The 13,108-nt window shown below is 44.7% G+C and overlaps 1 protein-coding gene across 1 annotated transcript; it reads right to left on the reverse strand.

The window, feature by feature from the left end:
• Positions 1 to 4,803: 4,803 nt before the first annotated feature.
• On the reverse strand, positions 4,804 to 13,094 carry RAD1 (RAD1 checkpoint DNA exonuclease). Its single transcript, XM_056112082.1, has 5 exons — positions 12,898 to 13,094; positions 10,712 to 10,820; positions 8,795 to 9,053; positions 6,434 to 6,532; positions 4,804 to 5,951 (listed from the first exon to the last, which is right to left on the reverse strand). The coding sequence occupies exons 1-5, from the start codon at positions 13,090 to 13,092 to the stop codon at positions 5,768 to 5,770; spliced, it is 846 nt and encodes a 281-aa protein (XP_055968057.1). The 5' UTR covers positions 13,093 to 13,094; the 3' UTR covers positions 4,804 to 5,767.
• Positions 13,095 to 13,108: the final 14 nt, after the last annotated feature.

The following is a 13,108-nucleotide window of genomic DNA, read 5'->3' on the forward strand; positions in this document are numbered from 1 at the left end:
TAGTAAAATTTCAATGATGGAAAATGATAAAATTCAAGAAGACAATCTAAAGTTTTAAAAATTTAAATTTCTATATACTCCAGCATAAATTTGCCATTACTGAAGTGCCAGGCTCAGCATGGGAAAGCGCTCCCCCTAGTGGTTCTTTGTGGGAACTAGAACTAAATTAAACTAGAAAATTCCTTTTAGGGGGGAAGTGGGGGGCCACACCAGTGATGCACTGGGGTTACTCTTGGCTCTGCACTCAGGAATTACTCCTGGCAGTGCTCAGGGGTTTATATGGGATTCTGGGAATTGAACCTGGGTTGGTCGCGTACAAGGCAAATACCCTACTTGATGTGCTATATTGCTCCTGGCCCTAGAAAATTATTTTATTTATTTTTTTGCTATTTGGGTCACAACCGGCGATGCACAGGGGTTACCCCTTGCTCATGCATTCAGGAATTACTCCTGGCGGTGGTCAGGGGACCATATGGAATGCTGGGAATCGAACCCGGGTCGGCCGCTTGCAAGGCAAATGCCCTACCTGTTCTATTGCTCTAGCCGGCCCCTAAAAAATTCTTAAGCCGAATAGCACAGGCACAAAAAATTATTAACCCAATACTATATTAGATGTTAAATATTTCATTAATTTCTGAATTCCATGTAGCTACACATGTACGTCTCTATAGATGTAAAGTAAATACGACCCGAAATGATAGTTTTTAAATGTGCAAAAATCTGAGTCTTAGGACCACAGAGAGAGCTCAATGAGCTGAACACAGGAGCCTGTTTCCATCCCAGCACCTCCTCTCCGAGCACCACCTGAACAGCCCCTAAGCACTCCCAGGTGTGCTCCACTGCCAAAGAACAAGTCGTCTTATTAAACTGAACTACAAGCTTAACCTTCATTTTTTTTTTAACCTTCATGTTTAAGACTTCCTCCACTCAGGGGACCATCCTGCAGCTCCCACATGCAAAGCACACTCCAGCACTCTGAACTCTTTCCTACTCCTGAATCCAGGGCCAAATGACTAGAATTCATTATGCTGGAATGTTTATTACATACTACACACAGTTCAAAGTATGGCTATACAAATGGAACTGCCAAGAAACAACTGCCCTATTTAAATTTTTTTTTTAATTTATTTATTGAATCACTGTGGGAAAGGTTACAAAGCTTTCAGGTTTATGTCTCAGTCATGCAAATATCAAACACATTTCCCTTTACCAATACTTATTTTTTCCCATGAAGAACCCCAATAAAACCCCACCCCCCACCCCTCCCCGTCCCTGTGAGGCAGATGAATTCTAGTTAACACTCTATCTGCTTTGATTAGATTGTTTCAATAAAAGATTCACCACTATTATTTAGAGTTTACCCCCCCCCCAAATCAGACATGCTGAAAAAGCATTGTGAAGTGATTTGCTTTCTACAGCTGGGTTCAAGAATTAAATGTTGGTTTTGGATTTCTGCTATTTTACCTATTGACCCTGGAAGTATTTCTACTGAAAGTCAGATAGTTAAGAAATTGGTTTCTGTGTTCTGGAGTCGTGGCCGTGCTGGAGAGCCGCTCGTGGGGGGTAACTGGTGGCCTCGGTAGGGCGTGAAGGGCGGACCGAAACGCCCCCCTTCCCATGAGGTTTTAGTCGCCCCCACACTCCCGGCTCATACCTGCTGTCCACAAGGCTCCCATGTGGCCGCCATCTTTCTTTCCAGAGAGGAGAGGGCGAATGGGGCAACACCCTTTCCCCTCCGGCAGACTTGATGGCCTGGGTCAACGCATAGTCTGTTCACTTTTCTGCTCCAAGCTGCTGGGTTCTGCATTAAGTCCTTGTGCTTCTGGGGCCATGGCCGTGCTGGAGAGCCGCTCGCGGGGGGCGACTTGTGACCTCGGTAGGGCGTGAAGGACGGACCGGAACGCCCCCCGACCCATGAGGTTTTAGTCGCCCCCACTCCCCCGGCTCATACCTGCTGTCCACAAGGCTCCCATGTGGCCGCCATCTTTCTTTCCAGAGAGGAGAGGGCGAATGGGGCAACACCCTTTCCCCTCCGGCAGACTTGATGGCCTGGGTCAACGCATAGTCTGTTCACTTTTCTGCTCCAAGCTGCTGGGTTCTGCATTAAGTCCTTGTGCTTCTGGGGCCATGGCTGTGCTGGAGAGCCGCTCGCGGGGGGCGACTTGTGACCTCGGTAGGGCGTGAAGGACGGACCGGAACGCCCCCCGACCCATGAGGTTTTAGTCGCCCCCACTCCCCCGGCTCATACCTGCTGTCCACAAGGCTCCCATGTGGCCGCCATCTTTCTTTCCAGAGAGGAGAGGGCGAATGGGGCAACACCCTTTCCCCTCCGGCAGACTTGATGGCCTGGATCAATGCATTGTCCGTTCACTTTTCTGCTCCAAGCTGCTGGGTTCTGCATTAAGTCCTTGTGCTTCTGGGGCCGTGGCTGTGCTGGAGAGCCGCTCGTGGGGGGCAACTGGTGACCTCGGTAGGGCGTGAAGGACGGACCGGAACGCCCCCCTTCCCATGAGGTTTTAGTCGCCCCCACACCCCTGGCTCATACCTGCTGTCCACAAGGCTCCCATGTGGCCGCCATCTTTCTTTCCAGAGGGAGGAGGGCGGAAGGGAGCAACACCCTTTCCCCTCTGGGCAGAAATGATTGCCTGGATTAACGCATAGTCCTTTCACTTTTCTGCTCCAAGCTGCTGGGTTCTGCATTAAGCCCTTGTGCTTCTGGGGCTGTGGCCGTGCTGGAGAGCCGCTCGTGGGGGGCAACTGGTGACCTCGGTAGGGCATGAAGGACGGACCGGAATGCCCCCCTTCCCAGGAGGTTTTAGTCGCCCCCACACTCCCGGCTCATACCTGCTGTCCACAAGGCTCCCATGTGGCCGCCATCTTTCTTTCCAGAGAGGAGAGGGCGAATGGGGCAACACCCTTTCCCCTCCGGCAGACTTGATGGCCTGGGTCAATGCATAGTCCGTTCACTTTTCTGCTCCAAGCTGCTGGGTTCTGCATTAAGTCCTTGTGCTTCTGGGGCCGTGGCTGTGCTGGAGAGCCGCTCGTGGGGGGTGACTGGTGACCTCGGTAGGGCGTGAAGGACGGACCGGAACGCCCCCCTTCCCATGAGGTTTTAGTCGCCCCCACACCCCCGGCTCATACCTGCTGTCCACAAGGCTCCCATGTGGCCGCCATCTTTCTTTCCAGAGGGAGGAGGGCGGAAGGGAGCAACACCCTTTCCCCTCTGGGCAGAAATGATTGCCTGGATTAACGCATAGTCCTTTCACTTTTCTGCTCCAAGCTGCTGGGTTCTGCATTAAGCCCTTGTGCTTCTGGGGCTGTGGCCATGCTGGAGAGCCGCTCGTGGGGGGCAACTGGTGACCTCGGTAGGGCGTGAAGGACGGACCGGAACGCCCCCCTTCCCATGAGGTTTTAGTCGCCCCCACACTCCCGGCTCATACCTGCTGTCCACAAGGCTCCCATGTGGCCGCCATCTTTCTTTCCAGAGAGGAGAGGGCGAATGGGGCAACACCCTTTCCCCTCTGGGCAGAAATGATTGCCTGGATTAACGCATAGTCCTTTCACTTTTCTGCTCCAAGCTGCTGGGTTCTGCATTAAGCCCTTGTGCTTCTGGGGCTGTGGCCGTGCTGGAGAGCCGCTCGTGGGGGGCAACTGGTGACCTCGGTAGGGCGTGAAGGACGGACCGGAACGCCCCCCTTCCCATGAGGTTTTAGTCGCCCCCACACCCCCGGCTCATACCTGCTGTCCACAAGGCTCCCATGCGGCCGCCATCCTTCTTTCCAGAGAAGAGAGGGCGAATGGGGCAACACCCTTTCCCCTCCAGCAGACTTGATGGCCTGTATTAACGCATAGTCCTTTCACTTTTCTGCTTTAAGCTGCTGGGTTCTGCATTAAGTCCTTGTGTTTCTGGGGCTGTGGCCGTGCTCCAAACTTAACTCTGACTTTCAGGGAGAAAGATTGGGTGGTTTACTTCTCATTGATCACTTTGTATATAGAGAGATGCCGCGCGGTTTTGAGAAAAAGTCCTTGTTCCCGCATACTCGAGCTGTGTTTGTAGAGGCTTCTGGTCACCGGGGTTCCATCTGGGGAAGGCGGGATGCGGCACCTACTCCATCTGGAACTTGCAGGTGAACTCGGCTCTTTTTGGAACCTGTTTTTTCTTTTTTTTTTCCCCTCCGGGATCCCGCACCCTCCATGTGTTCTTTCTCTTATGCTGAACGCTTCAAAGATGGCCTGCCCTATTTAAATTTAAAAATACTAAAATCCTTCCATTTTGACTGATTAAATGTGTGTATCAGTTTTCAATGTTTTTATTCTTGGTGTTTAATCAGAAACTCTAAGGACCGTATTTTGTAGATTCATTCTTTTTTCAACATATACTCCACTTCACAGAGTACTTCTTTTGTGTCCGTTGAGCATGCTGAGGTGCTGAGAAGACACGTGAGTTAGCAGGTCCTCATGCCGGACTACACACCCAGCCTGGTATATGCGCCTGGGCCCAGAGTTTCAGTTTATGTGGCGAAACCTTTCCCAGGACTTTGCTGCATTACTCTCCACCAATTTCCTCTAATGCAATGTGATCTCTTCCAAGGCAAAGCATTCCAAATAAGCCCTCAGATTTTGGGTAAATATGACAACATGCTTATTTGGGAAAGGGTGAGGGTGTATGGTGACATAACTGTCATTAGTGGGTAAGGATCAGGGTGTGATGAATCTCGAAACGGGGTGACATATTTTGCCTATGAAGAATTATTCCACCCCACTGGTCAATAATGGTTGTCTACTAAGAGACACTGAGCATAAGATGGTTTCAAAATTTTATTTCAGTTACATAGTTTTCCTTCTAAAGAACACATCACATACTTTTAAACGCATTTTATTAGATAGCTACAGTCCAAAAATTATTTCATTGAAAATTACCCAAATAAGTGCAAAATTACTTAATAAATGGTTTTCTACAACTTGGTTTGGCTAAAAAACTCAAAATCAAATAGAAGACATCTGGTAAATACTGATTACACTGAAGAGTTTTGAAAACCAGAAGTTAGTAAATGAAGACATTTATATCCTGTTCATAGATTTCTTCAATGTTAATTTAAATAATAAATCATATAATGATTCAAACTTGTCTGACAGTGTATAAAACAAAAAATTTGTGAAGAAATTGCAGGTAAGAGCAATCACTTCAGTGCAATGAAATACTTTTTTTTTTTTTTAAAAAAAGTGTCCCTTAAATGTAAGCATGCACCTCTATTTCACAAGCAGGAGCAGAGTGGGGCCAGCCTCCAGAATTTCTGACAAGTTTCAAGGTGATGCTGATGCTGGTGGTCTAGGCAAACTCTGAGAACCACCATTTTTAGACACTTTCTCAAGTATTAAAGCTAGTTATCAATATTTCTATGCCTTTGCATTCCCTAATTCCTAAATAAAGAACATTTTAGAAATGGCTTCACTAACCTACATTGCTAGACACTTGAACATGTCCTACATAAGTAGAAGTGAAGGTATAATTTATTCATGATGGTTCATAAATAATTCCATATGTTCAAAAGAGAACTACAGGATAGTCCAGGTGCTGGATAATCTAGTAATATCAAAGTTACTTACAAAATACATCCCAACTATTAGTGCCAGGGATCCAACAAGTGTGCCTAACCCCTCCCTGCTTCTTCCCTTGAGAAAACCCAGTGAGACTCATCTACCCAGAATGAGAACATGACCTGTCATGAACACCTGCATAAATAGCATAGTGGGCTGTCCATTATACTTAAGACTCAGATTCAGGGACTTCTTCATCCGGGCAGCAGTAATATTCCACAAAACATATTTGTCCATCTTCATTTCTAATCATATATTGCAATGAGAGGAATCCTCGGTTATCTGTCCGAATAGACACTTTACAAGATAGAACTAAGGCCTTTGTGGAGGGTTTCAGTAAAGAAATCTTGTATCTGAAAGAGTAAATAAAAAGCTGTTATTTGGGGGCTGGAGCAATAGCACAGCGGGTAGGGCATTTGCCTTGCATGCGGCTGACCCAGGTTTGATTCCCAGCATCCCATATGGTCCCTTGAGCACCACCAGGAGTAATTCCTGAATATAGAGCGAGGAGTAACCCCTGTGCATCGCTGGGTGTGACCCAAAAAGCCAAAAAAAAAAAAGCTGTTATTTGGACAAAGCAGTGCTCATAAATCAAGTGAAGGCTGAGAGCCAAGAATGACCAATAAATAAATACAAGATTCAGTCCAATATTATCATTCTAATGTACTATTATCTAATTTCCATCTATTACAAACGGGAACTTCCTGGTAAATCATACTGTTCAATTTTTAAAATGCTATCAACAGTCTGAATTTTTTTAAAAACAAAAATAAAAAGCATTTAAAAGAAAATTGGGATTTCTGCATGATCAAAGGCAACCTCTGTATCAACTGACCTGTTGACCTGAGTCTGACTACACTGGAATGATTCTATCAAATCAGAATCTTTGGGATAGTCAAGGTGAGAGTTCCCAGCATTTCCGAAAGTGGATAACCTACAAAAGAGAACAAGAACAGAAAGACAACAAAAAAGGGAAAAATGGACACAAATAAAAACATAAAAATTAATAATCTGTAGCAAAAAAAATCAACTCATTAATTCAGCGGTTCAATAATAAACTGCATTAGGGTCCAAATAAAGAAAACCCTTCCTTAAAAAGCTGATTCGGGTGAGTGAAACAGTCATGTAAACAAATGCAGGCAAGACTGTTTCACAGACCAAATGAAGAGCCCATATATGCTGTGGAATTCACAGCTTTAGAGAGTATCAGTCACAGATCCTGGGGGCACCTGCCTGTTTTCATGGCCTTAAACCCTATTGAGATAGGGACTTTTACTTTCCTTCTTAAGCAAGAAGTACATAACACTGGAGATAGGGAGTTGGGGGATGCGAGGGGAGGGGGGAAGAGGAAAACCCCTGACCACCACCAACTGCAGGCAGGAATTGGGGTCCCTCTATTGCCCACACCAAGTGCTTGTGTATTTTTAGACCATTCTATTTCATAGTTTTCTTGATTGATACTATTGGTAGTTTATGTGTAGAAAATTTATAAATGTTTAGGTGTTTGCTAACTCTGGAAGAACTTAGTGATCATTTGCTATGGGGTTACATATTAAGTACTAAACGAACCCAGTGATAGAATAAGATTAAGTCAAGGTGGATTTCTCCAGGATTCACCTTTTGTCTTTTCTTCTAACTTAAGGTCTCTCTCGGAGCCCTCCTATCTATGACCACTCACAATGAGGGTTCCCAAATCTCTAGAGCTTTATACCTCCATACCCAACAGTCCTCTAAGTGTCAAAGGCACCTCAAATGAAACATTTTCTTTTAAGTCAATTTCCAGTTTATTACCACCACCTCCTTCCCCTTATTGCAGTCACATACTGTGACCATGAAAAGACAGATCACTGGCATGAGAACCCTTTGAAATGCTCTTTAATTGCCTGAAAGTTTATTCCATGCAGCTAAAATAAGGTTTTACTTATTTTTATTTTGGTTAACAATTCAACAGACCTTGTGCCAAAGTTTCAACTGCCTAATGCTATAAGGGCTACAGTTACTTTCAAGTAAATAGAAAAGAACAATGTAAACTTCTCATTCTCCACTTATTTAACTCCTTTGTTGTGTTCTGAAATATTTCCAAAGAGAATATTTAGATCCTCTCTCTAAATTGACCCTAAATTGAAGGAGACATGTCATTTCATTATGTGTGGGGAAAATATGTCTGGAGCAGCTAGAAACGTTCTGGCATTGTATTGAAAGCTGAAAGCTGCTCCCCTCGACCCTGCCCCTGCCCAATCCTCTCTTAAGCATTTGTGCCTGTCCTGGTTCCTCAACATCTCTATTATTTGATATTATCCTGGCACTTACTAGTATGCAATTTTATTCCCTCTGTGGTATTTTCTGTATCTGTTAGCCTTGAATTTAAGCTAATCCTTCCTACAGGTAAGCTATGACCAGCAACTTGGTGAATGCATAGGGAACATCTACTTCACTTTGCTTCCCCTACTACCTTGAAAGAGAAAGCGAGCCCATGTAATATGAATCTTTTCCAAAGTTTATGAACCTTTCCCTCATCACATAACCTCACCAACAGTAACTAGGACAACAATATGAATTATGAGAGGCCGGAGCGATAGCACAGCGGGTAGGGTGTTTGCCTTGCACGCAGCCAACCTGGGTTCGATCCCTGGCATCCCATATGGTCCCCCAAGCATCGCCAGAAATAATTCCTGAGTGCAGAGCCAGGAATAACCCCTGAGCATCGTTGGGTGTGACCCCCCCCCAAAAAAAAACAACAACATGAATTATGAGACTAGGCTGCACACCTAAAAACATTAAATGTGAAGCCTTAAACAGTAATATATCCTGGACATGAAATTTCCCAATCTGTACATATGTGGTGAGAGTAATAGCTCTCTGAAGTTCTAAAAATTCTAGGATCCTGAGGATGAGGAATGCATCTCAGCAGTAGAGAGCTCCCTTGCATACATGAGATACATGACTTTGATCCTCAGCTCCTAAAAAAGAAAAAATGGATCTTTGAGCCAGGGAGAGAGAGCTCAAAGAATAGAGTGCTGAAACACATATTAGGCATGCAACAGCCCAGGGTTCAGTCTTGGCAATCACATGGTCCCTTTAGTATTGTTGGGTGTGAACTCAGTATAACTAGAACCCGGATAATAAAAGTTCTGCAGTCCAAGTAAATCTGAAAGCAGGGAGAGGAGACTATACTGAGAGCAGAGCGCTCAAGTACCTGAAGTAAGGTTTGTCAGGAGACATAGTGATCTGGAGGACCTCACTTGTCATATCCAGTTCAGAAAATGCTTCACGGAGTCCCTCGGACTGCAGAATAATTTTATTAATAACATTGGTGCTGCAAAAGTCAAAATCCAGAGTTTCCTCAGGCTCCTGAGTATTGATTTTACAGACAGTCACCACTCCTCCTTCTTCCAAAAATAACATCAATGGGTAACCATAACCTTGGTAGCACAAGCGGAGTGCAGTTAAAGTCCCTGAAAAACAGAAAAACATCACACTTTCTGTCTAAACTTTAAAGCTCTGGGTTCAGTGTTTCCTCAAATGACACATAGAACTGTTCAAGAATATCCTCCGTGGGGCTGGAGCGATAGCACAGAGGGTAGAGCGTTTGCCTTGTATGCAGCCAACCTGGGTTTGATTCCCAGCATCCCATATGGTCCCCTGAGTACCTCAGGCATGATTTCTGAGTGCAGAGCCAGGATTAACCCCTATGTATCGCCGGGTGTGACCCAAAAACAGACAAACAAACAAACAAAAAAAATATCCTGTGCAATTTCTAGCACTAATGTGCCTCCTCCTAAGAAGGGGTCACATTTCTCCTGATGACAGTCGTGCATAGACAAGTCCCAAAATAATGGCAAGAAAATTCAGGACCAGAATAAAATGTTAACTCTCTGAAGTCATTTTCCAGCTTGCCTAAAACCACTCAAAACAGCTTACTAATGTTATACATATATTTTTCAAATAGAAACTCCCCATGGACCAGTGCTCTAAGGAGAATTGTGCAAAATTCATTATGCTGTGTCTTGAGGGCTCAATGTGTACAACAGTGGACTGTTGGATAGGTTTCACCTCTGTTAATTTCTTTACTATAAGGATCCTTCCAACCTTTTCTATGTGGAGATATTCCTTACCTTAAATTTTAAGATCAGATTATAAGAAAAACAGAAGGTGATTAAATGAATTTAGGATTTCAGCATCACAAACCACTGTTGAGGTTACAGTAGGAGAGAGCCACAATGAGGGAAGGGAGAAGGCAGATATATTTATGAAAAATGAGCTGGAGAACACAACATTAAAAAAGTACATTTAATACTAATGAATTATTAGTACAAATTAAAATTATTTTATAAAGAACTTCAACAGAATTTTCCCTTAGTCTCTTGATTGCTTTTCTATGACATAAAACCACTCTTTCAATGACTTAATAGTTTTATATCCACAGCAATTAAACTCAGAGCGATAGCACAGCTGCAGGGCGTTTGCCTTGCGCTCAGCCAGCCCGGCCAACCGGGTTCGATTCCTCCGCCCCTCTTGGAGAGCCTGGCAAGCTACCAAGAGTATTTCACCTGCATGGCAAAGCCTGGCAAGCTATCCATGACGTATTGAATATACCAAACACAGTAACAACAAGTCTCATGACGGAGACGTTACTGGGCCTGCTTGAGCAAATCGATTCTTATAATCGCTAAACAAAAATCAGAAAGAATTTGGAAAATGGACATAAAAAACAGCTCAAAGGGAAAAATTAGTTTTCAACATAAATGAAGCCAAAGAATAGGTTTCTATGTTTCCTCTGCCACAAATGGTAATTCTGAATAAGCTAGGTGGTAAAGCAAGACATTTTACAACGTTAAAATGTTACTGATATTTTACAACATATTCAAAGTCTTCGGTGAATTCAAATTTAAAACCCTTTGTAAATTGAAAAAAAAAAGACAAACGTAAATACTTCTGCATATGAAAGGATTCTTAAGCACATTTCTATTACTATGAGAAGTCAGAATTTTTGTGATCAATGAAGAATGAAGTGAAAATTTTCTAATATGTTTGTATCGCTTACATTCTAATACTTTGTCCAGTATTAGCTATTCTGTCTAAATTTTTATGTCATTATAATAAAATGGCTTACCTGGCGTAGGACTTGATCCAAAAATAGATAAACAGTCTAAAAGGACAGTTAAATTAATTCGAAAAGTAACAGATTCTTCCTGAACTGAAAACTCTTGAAATACCCCAGCCTACAGAAAAAAAAAATCAAACTGTATTAAAACAAATTAAAGAATGAAACAAATGTGTGATGCTGGAATACATACGCTTTTTAAAATAACACATCGTGAAACTTGTTTCTGATCAAGACTTTTTAATGCTTTTTGGGCCACACTGGCAATGCTCACGGGTTATTCCTGTCTTCTAAATTCAGGAATTATTCCTGGAGGTGCTTGGAGAACCATATGGAATGCTGGGGATGGAATCTGGGTTGGTTGTGTGCAAGGCAAGGGCCCTATCCATTACACTATCTCTATGGCCCCCAGCAATCAAGACATTTTTAGGGGAATTGGGTCTTCACAAGGTATTTGGGGTTGGGGTGGGGGTCTAGAGGGTCATACCTATTGGGCTTGGGGAACTGTGGATGCTGGGGACTGAACTCAGGGATGCACTCCAATGCTTCATGTTCTCTCCCCGCCCCAATCTAGACATCTTAGGCTTTTCCCCAACCATTATCCACTAGACTTACATTGCTCAACAGATAAAGGAATAGCAGTGGTTTTGTTCATCATCTAAAACTTTATCAAGGATTCTTCATCTAGTTTTAGATATAAGCTATCTCCCTACCTTAATAAGGCCATTTTGAAAACAGCAAAGTAATTTAATAGTGCAGAAGTGAAACTAGTTTTCAAATTCTTTTCAGGACACAGAAGACAAATAAGAAGATACACCTTCAGGGGTCAGAGAGAGAGAGAGAATATTGCAGAGAAGGTGCTGAAACTAGTTCCATGCTGGGCACCCGGTATGGATCTAGGAGCACAGCCAGTAATGATCCCTGAGCATCTCTGCATATTGCCCAAAACATAACAAAAAAGAAAAAAATCCCTCTATATCTCAAGTCAGAGTGTTTACTCAGGTATACACAAAAAATGCTGAAATACGAAATCCTATTAGAATCATACAAATATTATTTTGAATAAGATTCTATTATAAACAATAGAAACAACTTTTTATTATTATTATTTTAAATAACTGAGCAGTCAAGAACATGCGCGGTAGAGACAAATATCCTGGGTTCCTTGTCAGCAGCTGGCTTTGAGGCAGCCGGTACTCGTCAACTCTCAGCCTCAGTCCCCAGGCATGCAAAATGGGAATAAGACAGGGAACCTGTCTCAGGTGACTAAGGTGCCTGTCAAGGAGTTTGTTAACTTACACACAACAGTCCAGTGCGTGGTCTACGGGTTAGCTGAATACAATGTACACATCACTGGAAGCCACCAGCTCTGTCAGATGGGGGCAAAGACTCTGTTTCCAGGAAAGGGGTTAAAACACACACACCACACACCCTCTCAGATCCTGCGGTTCTGTCCTCCAACGCGGACAAGAGTGCACGCACACAGATGCACGTGCACGTGCGCGCACACACACACACACACACACAAAACCTCAGATCCTGTGGTTCTGTCCTCCAACATGGACGAGGTTACATGCGCGCGCGCACACACACACACACACACACACACACACACACACCACACATACACACCCTCAGATCCTGCGGTTCTGTCCTCCAACGCAGACAAGGATGCACACACACACACACACACTCACACACACTCACTCACTCATACACACCCTCAGATCCTGCTGTTCTGTCCTTCAACGCAGACGAGGCTACATACACACACACATATACACACACCCTCAGATCCTATGGATCTGTACTCCAACGCGGACAAGGATGCACACACACACACACACCCTCAGATCCTACAGTTCTGTCCTCCAACGCAGACGAGGATGCACACACACACACACACACACACACACAAACCCCACACCCTCAGACCCTGCGGTTCTGTCCTCCAACACACACACACACACACACACACACACACACTCAGATCCTGCGGTTCTGTCCTCCAACACACACACACACACACACACACACACACACACACACACACTCAGATCCTGCGGTTCTGTCCTCCAACACACACACATACACACACACACACACACACTCAGATCCTGCGGTTCTGTCCTCCAACGCGGATGAGGTTGGGGGTCGCGGCTCCCCCGAGGTTGAGGCGGCGGCCGCGCCCGTACCTGAATGAAAGCGTTGGCTTGCACGCACTTGGCGTTTTCCACCGTCACCTTGATGCCGTTCTGGGTGGCGAAGCACGTGGCGTGGTCTCGGAAGTGGATGGCCCTGAGGATGGTGGACAGGTTGCGGACGTTGTCCAGGCTGGCCACCAAGCTGTACGCCTCCTCGTCCTGCGCCTGGGTGGTCTCCAGGGGCATGGTGGGCCGCGCCGCG

The sequence above is a fragment of the Sorex fumeus genome, unplaced genomic scaffold, assembly GCF_029834395.1.
Source record: "Sorex fumeus unplaced genomic scaffold, SorFum_2.1 ptg000015l, whole genome shotgun sequence".
NCBI lineage: Eukaryota > Metazoa > Chordata > Mammalia > Eulipotyphla > Soricidae > Sorex > Sorex fumeus.